This window comes from Salmo salar, chromosome ssa15 (genome assembly GCF_905237065.1).
Source record: "Salmo salar chromosome ssa15, Ssal_v3.1, whole genome shotgun sequence".
Taxonomy (NCBI): Eukaryota; Metazoa; Chordata; class Actinopteri; order Salmoniformes; family Salmonidae; genus Salmo; species Salmo salar.
Window position 1 is genome coordinate 71650546 of NC_059456.1, and position 20235 is coordinate 71670780.

The window sequence follows — 20235 nt, forward strand, 5'->3', positions numbered from 1 at the left end:
TCACACGGGGTGTGATCGTACGCTCCAGGGACCACTGTAGAACGATCACACCCCGTGTGATGGTACGTGTGAAAGGGTTAATATTAGATTTCGCTCACCAGCTGTTATTGACAAAGATACACAGATCGCCACCCCTTTGTCTTACCGGAGGTAACTGTTCTGTCTTGCTGATGCACGGTAAACCCAGCCAACTATATTATATATTATATATTATATATATATATATATATATATATACTACTAAAAAAAATAAAGGGAACACTTAAACAACACATCCTAGATCTGAATGAAATAAATAATCTTATTAAATACTTTTTTCTTTACATAGTTGAATGTGCTGACAACAAAATCACACAAAAATAATCAATGGAAATCCAATTTATCAACCCATGGAGGTCTGGATTTGGAGTCACACTCAAAATTAAAGTGGAAAACCACACTACAGGCAGATCCAACTTTGATGTAATGTCCTTAAAACAAGTCAAAATGAGGCTCAGTAGTGTGTGTGGCCTCCACGTGCCTGTATGACCTCCCTACAACGCCTGGGCATGCTCCTGATGAGGTGGCGGATGGTCTCCTGAGGGATCTCCTCCCAGACCTGGACTAAAGCATCCATCAACTCCTGGACAGTCTGTGGTGCAACGTGGCGTTGGTGGATGGAGCAAGACATGATGTCCCAGATGTGCTCAATTGGATTCAGGTCTGGGGAACGGGCGGGCCAGTCCATAGCATCAATGCCTTACGCTTGCAGGAACTGCTGACACACTCCAGCCACATGAGGTCTAGCATTGTCTTGCATTAGGAGGAACCCAGGGCCAACCGCACCAGCATATGGTCTCACAAGGGGTCTGAGGATCTCATCTCGGTACCTAATGGCAGTCAGGCTACCTCTGGCGAGCACATGGAGGGCTCTGCGGCCCCCCAAAGAAATGCCACCCCACACCATGACTGACCCACCGCCAAACCGGTCATGCTGGAGGATGTTGCAGGCAGCAGAACGTTCTCCACGGCGTCTCCAGACTCTGTCACGTCTGTCACGTGCTCAGTGTGAACCTGCTTTCATCTGTGAAGAGCACAGGGCGCCAGTGGCGAATTTGCCAATCTTGGTGTTCACTGGCAAATGCCAAACGTCCTGCACGGTGTTGGGCTGTAAGCACAACCCCCACCTGTGGATGTCGGGCCCTCATACCACCCTCATGGAGTCTGTTTCTGACCGTTTGAGCAGACACATGCACATTTGTGGCCTGCTGGAGGTCATTTTGCAGGGCTCTGGCAGTGCTCCTCCTGCTCCTCCTTGCACAAAGGCGGAGGTAGCGGTCCTGCTGCTGGGTTGTTGCCCTCCTACGGCCTCCTCCACGTCTCCTGATGTACTGGCCAGTCTCCGGGTAGCGCCTCCATGCTCTGGACACTACGCTGACAGACACAGCAAACCTTCTTGCCACAGCTCGCATTGATGTGCCATCCTGGATGAGCTGCACTACCTGAGCCACTTGTGTGGGTTGTAGACTCTGTCTCATGCTACCACTAGAGTGAAAGCACCGCCAGCATTCAAAAGTGACCAAAACATCAGCCAGGAAGCATAGGAACTGAGAAGTGGTCTGTGGTCCCCACCTGCAGAACCACTCCTTTATTGGGGGTGTCTTGCTAATTGCCTATAATTTCCACCTGTTGTCTATTCCAATTGCACAACAGCATGTGAAATCTATTGTCAATCAGTGTTGCTTCCTAATTGGACAGTTTGATTTCACAGAAGTGTGATTGACTTGGAGTTACATTGTGTTGTTTAAGTGTCTTCCCTTTATTTTTTTGAGCAGTATATATATATATATATATTCATGTTGTCGTTCAGCCACGACTCGGTGAAACATAAGATATTACAGTTTAATGTCCTGTTTGTAGGATAGTCTTGAACGGAGCGCATCCAATTTTTTCTCCAATGATTGCACGTTGGCCAATAAGACGGATGGTAGAGGCGGGTTACCCACTCGCCGCTAAATTATTGCGTCCCCTGTATCGGCGTCTCTTCTTCATGCGAATGACAGGGATTTGTTCGAGGTGAGCAATCCTTTCCTACTCAACACAATCCAGATCATTGCAGATAGAAATGAACAAACCCCATTTTCGAGAGAATCCATCGACATTCTACCTAGATGTTACGCCTCAACAGAACACAATACACCACAGGTCTACTACTTTTACAACAGACAGTCAGCAGAGGAAAACGGAGCTGATTAAAACAAAAATGACAGTTCAAAGAGTAGGCAATGACAGAAGTTGAAATGGGAAACGGACTGAAAGTGCTTTAAGTGACAAGGGAAAAGAGTGTGTTCAGAGAGGGTCTCTGACAGGAACAAGAGAGGGGTAAACATACGCCGAGGAGAAAAGAAAAGGAACAAATGTATGAATTTATAGAGTGTGGCAGCACCAGAGAAGTCACTTTATTTATCCTTACAGAGGGCTGTGCCCAGGGACACATCAGTTACTGTGGATGAAGTCATGAAATCCACAGCACTGTCTCTTAAAATGGAGCCAACACTTAAAAGGCCATTGTAATGTCAATGAGAAGAGGGAACAATAGCGGAATCATATTGAAATGATTTCAACAGTCATCTTTCACTCGTAGTAATCTTTCTTTCTACATTTACTTCCATCTATCCATACTTCCACTTCTATTTCTCTTTCCACACACAATTCCTCTCCGTGTGCTGATTCAAGCATATATTTACAGATAATGATTAGTTACTCCTTATACAACTGGAGAGGAAATCAATACATTACAATCAATGTACTAGAGTATCAACAACAGCCTGTATGAAATCCAAAGGGAAATCCAGGGGCTTTTGCCTTTGAGCTCATCTGAAGTCGGTCTGCTCCAATTTTGAGCAGGGGATATCAAAGCAACTTTGGGCATTAAGAAACGAGGCATGCTGGTTTACGTAGTCACCAACATTAAACCATGTTTTACGAAATGGTCTTACGTATTTTAGTTGGTCAGATTAATCAAAGTCAAAGATTCAACAGCAACACTTTTTAATGCATAGGCTTGCCAAAATATGGCTAGTTTCCTGGACCCGCATGAAGTCTACTGCTTTACAAAAAAACAAGCTCAATGGAGAATCTTCATTGAGAGTGCTTATTAGTCCAGGTTCCGGGAAATGGGTCCTGAGAGTCGACAAGCATTTAGTGCTGGCTAACAACATGAGGGAGAGGGAACGGTTGGCAGAAGAACAAAAATGTGCTAAATGTGATGCAAGTCTCTGTGACCCATTGGGTCATCCTGTGTGTGCTGTTTCGTTTGTAGAGAGCTAGCAATTTCATCCAAAATGCATGACTGCAACTTCCTCTAGCCCTTACGACATCCCAAAATACATTTCCTACAGCATCTATTCTTATATTCTCCCTTATATGAAATAACACTACTTACAGTAATCATAAAAAAGTATCAAATAAATTATGTATAGTTAGCATAATTCTAATTAGTGTCCTTAAATATTCTACAATACACACAAAGAGCGTGTCCAATAATAACTTGTCCAATGGCTACATTTAGAATGGGGTGCAGGTGCAGGGGGGAGTGTATGTGACAGCCGACACGCCCACATACACACTTTGCTTGGCTGCACGCCCAACTGTAGCCTGTGTCACTCCTGCTCTCTGCCTAGCTCTCTCGTCCCTCTCTCCCTCTCCATCCTAGTCTGTTCAGCCCTCGTTACGTGTATTTCTCATTTGCATCCATCTTGAGCATTCTTCCTCCGTATTGTGGTGTGTCAGTCAGTGGCTCTGCTCTTCATCCAAGGCCTCATCATCAATACACAATATTATTACATTTACAAATCGGGTCCTTCAACAGCTAATGGACAAAACATACTGTATGTATAATCTGCATTTTCAGCCAATGACAAACAGTAAACTGTCAAACCCAGATGATGTAGTGATGAGAGTGAAATGTGCAGTAGTTGCCTGCACCTCCCAGACAGACTATAATACACACACTGAAACCTAGTGGACATGATGCAGTCACTGGATGACCTTTCACCCTACGTACCTGAAAATGAGGACAGCACTGGATCTCTCCATGTACACAGGCATGCAAGCAGGCAGGCAGGCAGGCAGGCAGGCAGGCAGGCAGGCAGGCAGGCAGGCACACACACAAACTCTCTCACTTGGTGTATCATACTTGTGAATCAAAGACATTTACAAAGGATGTTGACAGCACAATTTAACAAGCTTATAAATGCCCCCTCTCTCCATCCCTGTTCCAAAGCTAATAGCAGTTGTTTGTTTCAATATGACTCCATACATGACTCTGTGAGGCTACATATTACCGTGACTGTCTTGATACGGCCACTGCCTTTGGTACAGGTCCAGCCAGAGCGGTTGAAGAGGAGACCACACACCTCCCCCTCCAAGCAGGGTGCCATCTCACACCACTGTCTGCCCCTCACGATACGCGCTGAGGGGATAAGGAGGAGAGAGAGAGAGAGAGAGAGAGAGAGAGAGAGAAGGGGGAGCGAAAGAGAGTTAGAAACTAGGTTAAATTAGCTAATGTCATCAACCTTTTAAAGTCACACTTTATTTCAAGTGCATTTGAACACAAATGGCTTGATGGGTAGTGACACTGTCAAACATGCTATACAGATATAGAGTTCACTGTATATTAGCTCACTATGCTAATCGGTAGATGCTAGTGCTTTGTCACTGACTATGTTTCAACAACCAATGACAAGCCATACCAACATGGTCTTCAATGAGAGAAAGAGAGTGACAGATAGATATAGTGCATTCGGAAGATTTTCAGAGCCCTTGACGTTTTCCACATTTTGTTAAGTTACAGCCTTATTCTAAAATGTATTACATTTTCCTCATCAATCTACACACAATACCTCATAATGAAAAGCAAAAACAGTTTACATTTTTTGGCAAATTTATAACAAACAAAAAAGTTGAAATATCATATCTACATAAGTATTCAGACCCTTTACTCAGTACTTTGTTGAAACACCTTTGGCAGCAATTTGAGCCTTGAGTCTTCTTGGGTATGACACTACAAGGTTGGCAAGCCTGTATTTGGGGAGTTTGTTCCATTCTTCTCTGCAGATCCTCTCAAGCTCTGTCAGGTTGGATGGGGAGCATCGCTGCATAGCTATTTTCAGGTCTCTCCAGAGATGTTCGATCGGGTTCAAGTCAGGGCTCTGACTGGGCCACTCAAGGACATTCAGAGACTTGTCCCCAAGCCACTCCTGCGTTGTCTTGGCTGTGTGCTTAGGGTCGTTGTCCTGTTGGAAGGTGAACCTTAGCCCCAGTCTGAGGTCCTGAGCGCTCTGGAGCAGGTTTTCATCAAGGATCTCTCTGTACTTTGCGCAGTTCATCTTTCCCTCGATCCTTACTAGTCTCCCAGTCCCTGCCGCTGAAAAACAACCCCACAGCGTTATGCTGCCACCACCATGCTTCACCATAGGGATTGTGCCAGGTTTCCTCCAGATATGATGCTTGGTATTCAGGCCAAAGAGTTCAATCTTGGTTTCATCAGACCAGAGAATCTTGTTTCTTATGGTCTGAGAGTTTTTAGGTGCCTTTTGGCAAACTCCAAGTGAGCTGTCATGTGCCTTTACTGAGGAGTGGCTTCCGTCTGATTGGTGGAATGCTGCAGAAATGGTTGTCCTTCTGGAAGGGTCTCTCATCTCCACAGAGAAACTCTAGAGCTCTGTCAGAGTGACCATCGGGTTCTTGGTTCCTCCCTGAACAAGGCCCTTCTCCCCTGATTGCTCAGTTTGGCCAGGCAGCCAGCTCTGGGAAGAGTCTTGGTGGTTCTAAACTTCTTCCATTTAAGAATGATGGAGGTCACTGTTTTCTTGGGGATCTTAAATGCTGCATAAATGTTTTGGTACCCTTCCCCAGATCTGTGCCTCGACATAATCCTGTCTCGGAGCTCTATGGATAATTTCTTCTACCTCATGGCTTGGTTTTTGCTCTGACGTGCAGTGTCAACTGTGGGACCTTATATAGACAGGTGTGTGCCTTTCCAAATCATGTCCAATCAATTATATTTACCACAGGTGGACTCCAATCAAGTTCTAGAAATATCTCAAGGATGATCAATGGAAACAGGATCACCTGAGCTCAATTTCGAGTCTCATTAAAATTGAAATTCCAATTAGGATCTGGCTCAAAATATTCCAATAATGAATTTACCAAATGGGACAAACAACAAATTGATGTTTATCCCAACAAAATCAAAATAACATATGTAAGAGCAGAATTGGGCAAATACTCCCTTCCCTTTTCAAATAAAAAAAAATAGCCATACAATTTGACATCCATCTAAAAACAAGCGACCACAAAACATTTCATCACACAGCCCTACAATGTCAAGAGATGAAACAAGAGAAGATGCTGATTGGAAAGACACCACAAAAAAATCTAAATAAACTTCAACCCTATTTGGCTCTAAACAGACAGCACACGGTGACCACTGTGATTGATAGAAAACTGAGGAAAACACTGACTATGTACAGACTCAGTGAGCACAGCCTGGCCATAGAGACCGGTCGTCACAAGCAAACCTGGCTGGCCACTTTGTGCTCACTCTGCTCCCGGGGAGAGGTAGAGACAGAGCTGCATTTCCCTTTACACTGTGACAGATACTCAAAACGCAAGATAATATTTATTTCCCAAAATTATCATTCATTGCAAAGAATTTGTATCTATAAAAGCCAACTACAATTCATTGTACTTATTATTATTCTCATTACTATTGCTGTTGTAGTTGCTCTTAACGGTAATAACAAAGCCACTACTACTAGGTCGTTGTTATATTTGTACTTAGACAATTAAGTCATTTAACTTGCCATGTCAATTAAGTTTATTGAATTGAATTGAGAGAGAGATTTATTTTTGCTTTTGTACTTTAACTCTTTGCACATAATATGACATTTGAAATGTCTTTATTCTTTGGGAACTTTTGTGAGTGTAATATTTACTGTTCTTTTTTTATTGTTTGTTTCACTTTTGTTTATTATCTACTTCACTTGCTTTGGCAATGTTAACAAATGCCAATAAAGCCCTTAAATTGAATTGATTTTAATTGAGAGTGAGCGAGAGGGAAGGGAGGGAGCGAGAGAGGGAGCGAGATAGAGAGAAAGCGAGAGAGGGAGAGAGAGAGGGAGCGAGAGCAAGGGAGCGAGAGAGAGAGAAATAGCTTCTTCACAATCAGTGGCTCTTGATTAGATTCTTTGAAAGTCATCTGTCTAGACACTAGATGGTGTCACCATAATGACGGCCACTCTCTTGTGTTCTCTATATAATCTGTCCGGACGACATTGAATTAGCATTAGGCTTTGTTGACGCTGATCAACACTGATTGTTCCTCACAGTGTGTGTGTGTGTGTGTGTGTGTGTGTGTGTGTGTGTGTGTGTGTGTGTGTGTGTGTGTGTGTGTGTGTGTGTGTGTGTTCAAGCTCTCTCAAAGGTTATCAGTCCTCTCAGGACCTGGCATGAGCTGTCGTCCCTTTCTGGTCCCTCAGGGTTTACGGTGGTGGGGGGCGAATTGAAAGAGAGTGAGAGACAGAGGGGCTGCAGTGGCAAATATCCACAATGGGAGTAAAGGAGTTTGTGTCCCTCCTGATTGTGGCGCTAAAGGATAACCCCTTGTTGATGTTTTCAATAATTGCTTGTATCATGTTGTTCCTTCGAGTCAGCTATCACTGCCCTGTATAGGTCTGTCTTTCCATGGGACTAAGTATGCACGTGCACAGACGCATGCATGTAGGCACACACACACACACACACACACACACACACACACACACACACACACACACACACACACACACACACACACACACACACACACACACACACAGCAAAAAAGGATCTCTGGCTGCCTGAACACCAACTGTTTTCCAATATCATGTTATGAATGGGAACGGGTCAAAAAAGCTTTAAGGAGAAAAACATTTCAAATTCCCTTTCAATTCCTCCGTGATTCCTTCAACAGCTGCAAAAGTCTAGCTATCCTGCCCCTGACACTGCAATTTCCCTCTGCGAATTGGATCGTCAGCGCCATCAGCCGTAACAAAGCATAGATTGATCAGTCATTCGTAAACATAGTTGTGAGTATATCATGTAACAGCTAAACCCAATTGCTGAGGGGCTAAAGAAATTAAGCTGAGTTTGCAAAGTTGGCCGATTTGTGCAGAGAGACCAACAGAGCACTAAAGCACAGCCTGGCTGAAAGAGACTGAAACAGCTGGGTTGTGTCCAATAAGGGAGAAAACTTTCTGAAACACAGTGATACGGGTAGGCGCTACCTGAACTCGTCTAAATAGTAAACATTCATTTTCTTTTTCAGTTGCAAAACGTTTCAGAACGCTGTGCCGTACAGAACACAGCCCATAGGGCACTACAGAGTGAAGAGCTGTGACTGACACCTGGGTGGCCTTCCAGTCATTCTCTCCGTTTTCACGGCCCCCCCACCCCCCAGACAGGCTGGATGCTGGCCCAGGGTTATCAGCTTCTGAAGGTCCTATGGGCCAGCTCTCTCCTGCAACTGTTCCTGCCTAAGAGCTCATGTGGCCATCTGTCCCCTAGCAGACCCTGCCAGCCAGGACCACTGAGAGAGAGAGAGAGAGAGAGAGAGGAGAGAGGGAAGAGAGAGAGTGGGGAGGGAGGGAGGGGGCAGGAGAGAGAGACCGGTCTGGATTGTATAGAAGAAATAGAGAGAGAGAGTGTGTCGTAGAAATATATAGAAAAAGAAACTGACACAAATTCGTCTGCCGACCTGACCCCGAATAACCATCAGATATCATCTCCAAATCGTCTACATTTCCAACACTATCCCAACCACATCCCGAAAAAACATTTACAGGCAAAGTTCCCCAACCCCGCCTCGACACAAATCAACTAGTCTTCACTACATCTCTGTGCTGTAATTCCATTAAGAGATGTGACAACAGAAAGCGTTCCCGTTCTCCATAGTGGCAGCCAGTGTGCTACAGGTCTGCATTTAATGGACTGGCTATTAACGTCAGCGAGAGCTGCGATGGGCAGCCAGTAATAATCAATTTCCTGCTGCTGTAATCATAGTTCTCTTTTAGTTAAGCAGCGTTGCTGGAGCGTTATGTGGAGCTGTCTGAAGAGACAGTATTACAAAGACAGTGTGGTACCAGATAGGCACACGGTATGCCAGATATGGCCTGTTGTTTATGTACTGTTGAGCAGCGCAGATTGAGGACAGGGGAGGAGTCGTGTGGTTGACCTCTATGTTACATGAAGATGATCATAGAGAGATTACTGTTAGGGTTGCAAAAATTCCCACATCTCCAGAAGTACCAACTGGAAGATTCCTACAATTAGGAGGGAATAAGCAGGAATTCCTAGACTCCTCCAATCCGGATTATTGGAAAATCTATGGATGTTACCTGAATTTTGCCACCCTAGACACAGCTTAATTTAACTACCTTTATTCACACTCACCGTCGACGCAGGCAGGCCTGGCTCGTGTGGTGCCCGCGATCTGGCCTCTCCTGCAGGCACAGCGGGCAGTCTGACGGTCGATGGTGCGCCTGGGCACGCTGCTGTCTCTGTTGAGCGTCACGATCTCACACGTGCCCACCGCCAACTGGCCTGCAGAGACAACAAGGGGAGAGTCCATTACATTTTCTGCATCTCAAATGGCACCCTATTGTGTAGTGCACTACTTTTGACCAGTCTGCACTATCTAGGGAATAAGGAGCCGTTTCAGGCGTGGTCTACATTACATTACAATCACTCAGCAGAGGCTCTCATCCAGACCTGGATTCAGATAGTATTTGCTTTCATTCCAATACTTCAGCTGCACTTGGTTGAGCTTGCCTGGCGCATTGGAATCAATGGAATAGTCCCCTGCTCATCTGGAATCCCAGGCCAACTCAATCAACTTTAGATCATAGGTGGTTCTTTACATCTTTCCCAGAAAATAAATACTAAGATGAACAAGGTTGCTCCATGAAGGTGAACTTTTAGCTCTACTTCCTGGCTTGAGGCACTATATTTCACCTCATCCCCACAATGCAATTCCAACAGGAACAACACTGTTGGTATCTGGTCAATAACCTCACACACAGCTGAGTCAGACAGACTCTCCTGTGCAGCCTTCGCTGCTGAACGTCCGATAAAACGATTAGTGAACAATGCAAATGTAGCAGAAGAGTTTGAACATCAAGCTGCCTTGTTAAAGTAAATGATGGTACATACTAGGAAAGATCCCTGCATGGCCTTCTACAATTATAGTCCGTTTTGAACTGCTGTTGTTTAGGTTTGGGAGGAACATCCACAAAGCCCAGAGAGTAAGTCATCTCTTGCAGTGTATTCTGCTTCTACCTGGTAGTACTATAGTTATTATCAGTCTGGTGATGAAGACTGATGAGGACCCAGGTGGTCCCCTTAAGGTCCTTTCTCCCAATCCATTCACTCCCATGGCCACTTAAAGCAGTAGCCTTCCACTTCCATCCCTCATAACGCGCTCCACACTTATCTCTACCAGTCAACCACTGAATTTAGATAGGAGCATTACAACACAATCAGATTCAAGTGAGGATTCGCACAGGCTATATGTAATTTAATTTCACACACTGACACACAGGCACGCATTCACAAAAATACACACACACACACACACACACACACACACACACACACACACACACACACACACACACACACACACACACACACACACACACACACACACACACACACACCCCCCCCCCCCACATCCAGCACATCCCCGTCCCTGTGCCATCAGATATTAGTGCTGAGCGATTAACCAACATTTCGGTTATTTTTAGGTTTTTAAACAACTAATTGACTGACGTCAGTTCAATTATTTTAATTCCATGCAGTTTTTTTCTTTCTTCTGTGAGCTGGATGCGCAGTTTTTGTAGAGATAAATCATGGCCAAAATTCTACATAGCTTAGCGCAGAAAACGTGGTAAATAACTACAATGGCCATAATCCATTGTGCGCGCGCCTACTTGTCCAGTCTGTGTGGAGCAGACATGGAGACAGAGAGAAGAGAGAACGTGCTATCAAGAGGGATAGAAAGCAGTTGCTTTGCGAGGGATCGCTACCTGAAAATACATGATCTAAGTGATTGATAGTTGGCATTCTGCAGTCATAAAAGTATACCATATTTACTTTGAAGAACTACAAAAATAGCGATTTTGTCAGTCAGCATAGGGCAGCAGCTCTATAGAGATGAGATGATAACTTGGAATGAAACAATAAAGTAATCAAATAAAACAAATATTTTTATTAAAGTGAAGTAATAAAATAATCAAACCGACCTGAAAAAGCACTAATTGTTCTGTCCTAATATGCTGGACACACACAGGGTCCCCATGTTACTACAGCTACCACATAAATGGGACCATGTGCAATAAGCCTAGAGGATACGGAGGGAGAGGAGGGAGAGAGAGAAAGGGAGAGATGGAGAGAGGGAGACAGTACAGAGCATTACAGGCTTCTTAATGTGCCCTAAGCCACTGCAGCCCATTCCATCACGCCGAGCAGCAGTTCATTCAAATGACAGGGGGTTTCTGTCACTTGGTGATGTGAAGGCGCATGGCCTCGTCTCTATTTCAGATGATGAAATGCACATACTGTGGGGGCACAGAGTGAGGTATGGCGGGGGGGGGGCACGCTCTGGTTTCCATCACACATGACACCTACATTTGTAGGATCTTAATTTGATTACACTTTTGTTGATCATTTTTTTAAAGGCTTCTATAGTTTTTAATTCCCACTTTAAAATGTCAGCCTTGATTCTCCCTAAAAAAATGTATCAACCCCTACACAAAATGATAATTCACATAATAATTTACATTTCATGTTGCTGCAGGATTATTTTCCTGCAGTAGAAAACCGGCTCAAATTAAGATCCTACATATGTACAGGCGCTGGCACAAATGACCTTCACTGACTCTCTCTCTCTCACACACACACACACACACACACACAGAGAGAGAGAAAAAGAAATGCATGGATCCACACAAACCCACACGCTGACATACAGAGATGCATGAATACACACATACACACACATGCATGGAGAGTACACACACACACACACAGACACAAAAGTATGCACACACAAACCGCAAAGCAAATGTATAGTGAGCAGTGTTATTTTGACTCTGCACGGCTTGTGTGTTTGTGTATGATATACTGTATATACAGTGGGGGTCCAAAATGATTGACACCCTTGATAAAGATGAGCAATTATGACCGTAGAAAATAAAACATTTAAATACTGAGCTATATTGTATGCTCCCAAAAAAAATTGAAATTAAATAATTTTATACTAATACAATTGCTCTGAGAAAGAGATTTTGTTTAAGTAATCATTGTTTTCTCTCAAAAAGGTAGAGGTCAAAATTATTGACACCCCTAAAGATTCTTATAAATAAAGTAGTCAAAAGTTTAGTATTTGTTCCCATGTTCCTAACATGCAATAACTACATCATGCCTGTGACTCTACAAACGTGTTGGATGCGTTTACAGTTAGTTTTGGTTGTGTTTCTGATTATTTTGTGCCCAATAGAAATGAATGGTAAATAATGTATTGTGTCATTTTGGAGTCACTTTTATTGTAAATAAGAATAGAATGTGTTTCTAAACATTTCTACATTAATGTGGATGCTACCATGATTACGGATAATCTTGAATGAATCGTGAATAATAATGAGTGAGAAAGTTACAGAGGGTCAAAGGTCATACCTTCAAGACATGCTGACCTCTCACCATTACAATAACGGGAGGTTAGCATTTAATCAGGGTATAATCATTGACCGTCATGTAACTTTCTCACTCATCATTATTCATGACTCATTCCGGATTATCTGTAATCAATTATGACCCCAACCTTTTTGAAGAAAAAAAAGATAACTTGTTCAACAAAATCTCTTTCTTTGAGCAACTGTATTAGTATAAAAGAATTTCCCCAAAATGTTTTTGCATATAATATAGCTCAGTATTTGAAGAACAATGCACATGCCCCGCCCACCTGAGGATCTGTCTTCAGCTATTTATTTCCTGTGTTTGAAGGGTGCAGAATCCACTTGTCTCTTAAATCTCGCTTGATTGATTGCTTTCATTTTACTCCCGCGACTCTTTCATACTCTTGCTTGTGCCTGTTTTTTTCCCCCGTTAACCTTACGACCGCGGAAAAGTTTGTAATGACCTGTCAAACACCCTGGTAATGGCTGAAATGGGCTCAATGGAATACAATGTCATTCCGTTGGATCTATAAGATCGCTAAAGCTTGGTCTGGGATTTAACACACAATCTCAACACTTACATCGCAAGAAAGAGAAGACAACTTTATTTTGATGGGTGTTCATTTTTTGGTGGAATTGCAAGAAGTTAGAATTTGCTACAGTTGAAATGTTTACAAATTAGATGCGCTGAAATGAAAGCAACTTTCAAAAATGAACACCTCGGATTATAGTGATCATGTTTGATCTCGCAAACAATGTGAAGTATGTTTGGATAGGTGTAATCTAGAGCCAAGCCTGTTGATGTTTTAATCCAACGGTATCCTGCTATTGACACACTTGTTGAATTATGCAACAGAACAGTCTAGACAGCACAGGTGAGTTCAGGTAGGTCTAGACAGAGCAGGTGAGTTCAGGTAGGCCTAGACAGAGCAGGTGAGTGCAGGTAGGCCTAGACAGAGCAGGTGAGTGCAGGTAGGCCTAGACAGAGCAGGTGAGTTCAGGTAGGCCTAGACAGAGCAGGTGAGTTCAGGTAGGCCTAGACAGAGCAGGTGAGTTCAGGTAGGCCTAGACAGAGCAGGTGAGTGCAGGTAGGCCTAGACAGAGCAGGTGAGTGCAGGTAGGCCTAGACAGAGCAGGTGAGTGCAGGTAGGCCTAGACAGAGCAGGTGAGTTCAGGTAGGCCTAGACAGAGCAGGTGAGTTCAGGTAGGCCTAGACAGAGCAGGTGAGTTCAGGTAGGCCTAGACAGAGCAGGTGAGTTCAGGTAGGCCTAGACAGAGCAGGTGAGTTCAGGTAGGCCTAGACAGAGCAGGTGAGTTCAGGTAGGCCTAGACAGAGCAGGTGAGTGCAGGTAGGCCTAGACAGAGCAGGTGAGTGCAGGTAGGCCTAGACAGAGCAGGTGAGTGCAGGTAGGCCTAGACAGAGCAGGTGAGTGCAGGTAGGCCTAGACAGAGCAGGTGAGTGCAGGTAGGCCTAGACAGAGCAGGTGAGTGCAGGTAGGCCTAGACAGAGCAGGTGAGTTCAGGTAGGCCTAGACAGAGCAGGTGAGTTCAGGTAGGCCTAGACAGAGCAGGTGAGTTCAGGTAGGCCTAGACAGAGCAGGTGAGTTCAGGTAGGCCTAGACAGAGCAGGTGAGTTCAGGTAGGCCTAGACAGAGCAGGTGAGTTCAGGTAGGCCTAGACAGAGCAGGTGAGTTCAGGTAGGCCTAGACAGAGCAGGTGAGTTCAGGTAGGCCTAGACAGAGGAAGTCTTGTAGTTGCAGCCCTGTTCCACCTCTTTATGTTATATACAAATACATCCAGTGTATTTATGCAAATTAGGCACATATCATTTTCTTTATTTTAACACAAAATATAAAATATATACCTGATACCATTAGAAAATGTATGAGTGCATTCTAAGAAAAAAAACATGGACATTTGACAATAAATTTAATAACTGAATTCCCTACAGTAGATTAACACATATTTTAAAGGACACCAGCTGGTGTGAGTGTGTGTGTGTGTGTGTGTGTGTGTGTGTGTGTGTGTGTGTGTGTGTGTGTGTGCCTGTGCCTGTGCCTGTGCCTGTGCCTGTGCCTGTGCTGTTCAACCTACTGTCACCCACTATGAGTTCCTGTTGTAAGCAAGTAGGCCAAAGGAGCGCTCCAACATATTAATGCACATCTTTTAGTCATGATGACATGGCTGGCTGCAGTTCAAACTACCGCTATGTAACTTCATCTGCATGTGTGACAATATCTTGGTCTCATACCTTGTACGTTGAGATCACGTGATTCAGCAATCGAAAGCACACAACCAGCAGCCCTACTGTATACATGCCCCCACTTCAAACCAGCAGCCCTACTGTATACATGCCCCCACTTCAAACCAGCAGCCCTACTGTATACATGCCCCCACTTCAAACCAGCAGCCCTACTGTATACATGCCCCCACTTCAAACCAGCAGCCCTACTGTATACATGCCCCCACTTCAAACCAGCAGCCCTACTGTATACATGCCCCCACTTCAAACCAGCAGCCCTACTGTATACATGCCCCCACTTCAAAGAGGACCGTGAAGCTGAGTCATTTGATTTCCAAATGACTTTGGAATGATTTGTGAATAAAAATAAGAGTAAGCTCATAGCCTACCCATAACACTCAAGAGTATGTAGGGGCCAATCATTCTCTTTGGTTTTTGGTCATCAATGCTTTTAACATAAAAGTAATCCAAGCCCAGATTGTGGATTTAAATCTCTCCTGGATCATACTTTTCTTAGGGAAGGAGGTATTTTTATGTTTCTTTTTGTAATTTGGGTAAACTATACCTTTAAAATGCAGGAGGGAGGTCCTTTCATAGAATAGAGTCGATCAAAAAGACTGGGGCTGATGACAGGAAACAGACTAGGACAATAACGTTTCACCCACATTCTCCCCGACATCAACAATTTGAACCTCCAATGCATTCCACAAACAAAATAACTCAACGCTCAACCCAGAGGAAGGCAAACAGCTGATGCTATTCAGGGACCTGTGAAATATGGGCCTTGGCGTGCAGCAACATTGATTTTGCCGTAAAACCCTTTTCATTTTTCCATAAACATCCCCATAGTTTTATGACTTCATTACCTATCAAAACAGGAGTAGTGGTTTACTCACAATTTATGGAGCAAAACCGCCCCCCCCTGTAACTTGAACCACTGAACAGAACTTCTGGAGGAGACTGAAATCTTCCTATCAATTTCACAAAGCCTTCTCCACTGAGCTTCAAATGGACAAATACAATGGACCTAGTAGGCTGAAGCACAACACGCTGTTGTAACCCCACAGCTAAAGTCAGTGGCGATTCTAGCTTGTATGGCTCCCTGGGCGAACCCCCCCTTCAACCCCCACGGCCCCCCCAAAAATAAACAAATATTCAGACATTTGGAACAACACAAATAAATAATCATAACATTTAAAACTATATAAATATTAAAATATATACAAAAATAAGACCCATAAATATCAAAAAGAAGTAACGAAGACAAAAAGAAACACATTTGTGTTGATTTGGCACCCGAGCATCAACACATTACCCATCCCCCAACACTGTCAACCAAGAGTCAACACTAAACCAATTCACCGTGGTGGTGTGCAGACTGGTTTTATATCATTTTTAACGATTTTGCACAAACCAGAAAAAAATGCAACAATGTGTCTGTGAAACTATATATTCACAGTATTATGAATGAATTGTGGTTTATTTGGTAGCATTTCGTAGTGTGACTGATTTTACTAATTGCATTAGTACTGTACAAAGTTAGAGGTGCGCTATTTGATAGATTCCCCCGCTCCCCCTACCTCGGGCTTCCAGTGGGAAGACCTGAGGTCAAACTACCCCTGTCCCCCTCTCCATCTCGTACTTCTGAGTGGGAGACCTTTCAGGCAGTAGCCTGCCTAGCTCACAAACTAGAATCAGGGCGCCCACTCCGACAAGGTTAATTGACCCGCAGTCCCACACGGTGACATGATATCATTGACGTGACGTGCAAATGAGCGATAGAAAACCGATGTGCAAATGTCACCATTCCAAATGTTTTGTGCGGGCGCCCCGTGCCGTCCCCGGCAAGATGTAGCCCTGGGCGGCTGCCCATGTCACCTATACCTAAATCTGCCACTGGCTAAAGTGACAAACTTACCTTTCCATCATCACCACATTTGATGCAGATACAGTCCAAGAAACACACACCTCCACCTCAAAAATCTCTCTCTCTTCTGACCCATATACACAACAACGGGGGTGAGGTTGACAAAGCGAAGAGGGAGGGGAGCTGCTGGTCCACTGAACAACTGGTGGAATTGGCTCTGGTGAGGGAAATCCAGACATTTCCAAATTTAGCGTTGAATAAACTGGCGAGCACGGAGAGGAGCTTGACAGGCCATCCATCTGTGTGGGGCCGGGGCCCAATGGCATGAGAAGGCCAGGCTACTGTACTTTGATTTCCTGTCGCTGTGACAGATGGTGCCGCTATGGAGGGGAGGCGATGCAGCCAGTCATGGCAGGATTCACGACCGCCCCTGCCTCCAAGACCTCTCTTTGTTAGGCTACCAGGGGCCACCCAGGGAGGTGGAGATCGGACCTAGGAGCACTGAGTGAGTATCTGTGCATGGTCAGGTGTGATTGAGATATGTGCACCGTCGTACAATAGGGAGGCAGAGGTATACATGTATCTGACTTGAGTGACGGGAAACTTGAGAAGACTTCAAATGCTGGAGGAGCGCCCAAATCAAATCAACCCCTATACTTACCCCTATGAAGGTGTGGAGATTTGAGAGGACTGGACAGGTGTAAAGCGATATGGATATTATTTCCATCTAGGCAATCAGAGGGTAAAGTGAAGCTACAACCATATCATACCATATCTACCCCTCTCAAATCTCCACAAGTCCATAGCGGGTAGGGACAAGTGGTTGATTTGGGATCGACACAAAGAGAAGTCTAAACAATGTATCCAGATAATCAACATGGCTGCCAAAGGACATCCTGATCTTTGTGACTGTGAATCTTTCTTGGTTGGTGGAGAATAACAACCTAGTAATTTATCCCAAAGCTGAACTACTGTACATAGAGAGAAGGTCAAAGTGCAGGTTTGATCAGTATCCTGAGGGCAGGCCATAGTATTCCATAGTTCAGGGGTTTATACTGTAGAGTCTAGGGTATAAATGATCCGTGAAGAATCTATGTAGTTCATATGAAGATGTTATGTAGGTCTATGCTATACAAAGCCTTTAGACATACCCTGGGGGTTTTTCTGTAGCTTCAATTATTTACCGAACGGGAGTGGGTTGTGAAAAATGAAACTACATTGATTGCTTCGTTTCTACACGTCCATAACAAGGTTATTCATGAATAATTTCAACATCATTATTATTGTAATAGACTTAAAGACAGCATCCTTTTGTCAATCATTTTGATATCATTGGTTTGAGAGAGGAGGAGCTGAGGAAAACATAGACATTTGCCTTGTGAACCAGAGAGAAGAACATAAGCAAGGTAGTAATAAATAACCCGAATAACCTGAATAACCAGGTTCTAAGCTCTGTTAGATAAGACTACAGAGTTCCAAATTGGTTTAGTTCAGGGCAGGAGCCTATGTAGCAGAGGGAAACGTGTTTTTGCTTTCCATTCTGTGGATGAGTGAATGTGTAATTGCACTACTAGTCCATACATAATTCAACAGGGTAGACTACTACTGTCATGGCATGGCAAGGAATTCATATAAACTGGTATGAAATCATAAGGCACATGATGAAGAATAATAGACTTGGGCTAATGGTCAAATATATAGGCTTCATCATAGCCAGGGATCCTCCACAGAATACATGACAGGAGCATCTTTTGAGTAGCCTAACAAATAATCCCCTAACACACTCGACAACTAGTGGCTGCGGGCAGGCCCAGGGGTGGTTTTATTATGCCTCCCAAGATTTCTAAGCAATTTTTGAAAATTGATCATTATTATTAAATCTTTTTTTTCATTGTTGGACATTAAAAACTGTAAAAACACCAGGAAATCAGCTCCAAGTGGTTTACATTTTGGAAATCTGTTTCCAAGTACAGTATTCCCAAGCATAATAGAGAGACGTGTGATCTTATATTAAAGTGTAAGCAAGGTTTGAAATGATTATGTTTTAGTCAAATATTATATCGGTTGGGGTTCTTGCGGTAAATTTTCAGTTTACAAATTATTTGGAATTATGTTCAGTCCCAGACCATCTGCTCAAGAAAAAAATCGTCCCGAGGCTGAATCTAGTGAATGATCCCTGGTCTAGAATACCAACCCAAGAGAGGGTCATTTTAATGTAAAATGCAATAAAACAAAGCAAAACAACAACATTTTGTAACAACAATTATACACGGAGATCAAACAGTATCAAGACAATGAATGATCCATGTGTAGCTGTCCTGTCTCCTTGCATTAGAAATTCCAGTAAGAAGAGTAGCCTAACCGTGGCATGCATTGCATCGCATCATGTAGATGCACTTACCCTCTCTCAGGAGATGGGAGTAGATGACCCACAGGAGCAACAGACAGCAGAGCGACGCTCCTCCACCTGCCGAGAGGTTCTTCATTCCCTTTCCCGACTGCATCCTTTCTCCCGCGTCTCGGTTTATCCCTCGTTTTTCCCACTTTTAAGGTGGTGTTCAAATGGTTGAAGACTTATTCCTATGGTGTTTCGATAGCCCGCCGTTGGCATCTATTTTCCGCTGTAAATGAGTGGAGGACAGTTCAATAGAGTAGCCTATGATTGACACGATCCCTTATTAGCAAATTCCCTTCTTATCTTTTTCTGTGACTGTCAATGATTTGCAGTGAGTGCAACGCCGATCGAAGCTTCATAGCAGCCCAAGTTGAATCTAAATGAGATGTCCATTTGGCAAGTTTCAAACGACATACAGGAGTCAGGAGAGGATTCTCACGAAACATCACCATATGATATGAAGTTAATACTCTTCATAATCCCTGGTGGAAGTTCCAGGTTTATTCCATATACCGTATGGTTTATCCATTCACGGATTGCAGATCGAAAGACTCTAGAGTTCAAGCAGCCTACTACTGCAAGACGCGGAGGCAAACACCAAGACCTCCGCAAGCATCGTCAGCTTCTTTGCGCTTGAGCGAGAATTTCCTACGACGACGCACTAGCTCATATTCACTGTTTCTTTAGTTGAAAGGCCAAGAAAAATAGAAGTTCGGCTACTGCAAAACAAAACAGGATATAGTCTAGTTATGCAATAGACTGCAATAAACATCAACATAAAATCCTAAAGGTCACAAATACACCGTGTTGGGAGTAGTGGACTACATTTAGCCTAGTTCAACTAGTAGCCTAGGCCTAATTTAACTACATTATTTTGCAGTAGCTTGGTGGTAGTTTTAAAGGCCCACTGAAGTCAAAAACTTGATTTTCTGTGTTGCATATTTCCACACTATGAGGTTGGAATAATTGCCTACTG

The 20235-nt window shown here is 43.8% G+C and overlaps 1 protein-coding gene across 2 annotated transcripts in view; it reads right to left on the reverse strand.

Annotated features, from left to right (window-relative positions):
- Window positions 1-19988, reverse strand: part of tafa5l (TAFA chemokine like family member 5, like) — a 40947-nt gene extending 20959 nt beyond the window's left edge. Inside the window, exons 1-3 of one of the 2 annotated variants that reach the window (XM_014146138.2) lie at window positions 19266-19988; window positions 9475-9624; window positions 4326-4453 (exon numbers count right to left, since the gene is read on the reverse strand). In XM_014146138.2, coding sequence (XP_014001613.1) covers window positions 4326-4453; window positions 9475-9624; window positions 19266-19368 — 381 coding nt within the window. In that variant the 5' untranslated portion in view covers window positions 19369-19988. The remainder of the gene's footprint in view (window positions 1-4325; window positions 4454-9474; window positions 9625-19265) is intronic. The other variant, XM_014146137.2, reaches the window with a different exon arrangement.
- Window positions 19989-20235: the final 247 nt, after the last annotated feature.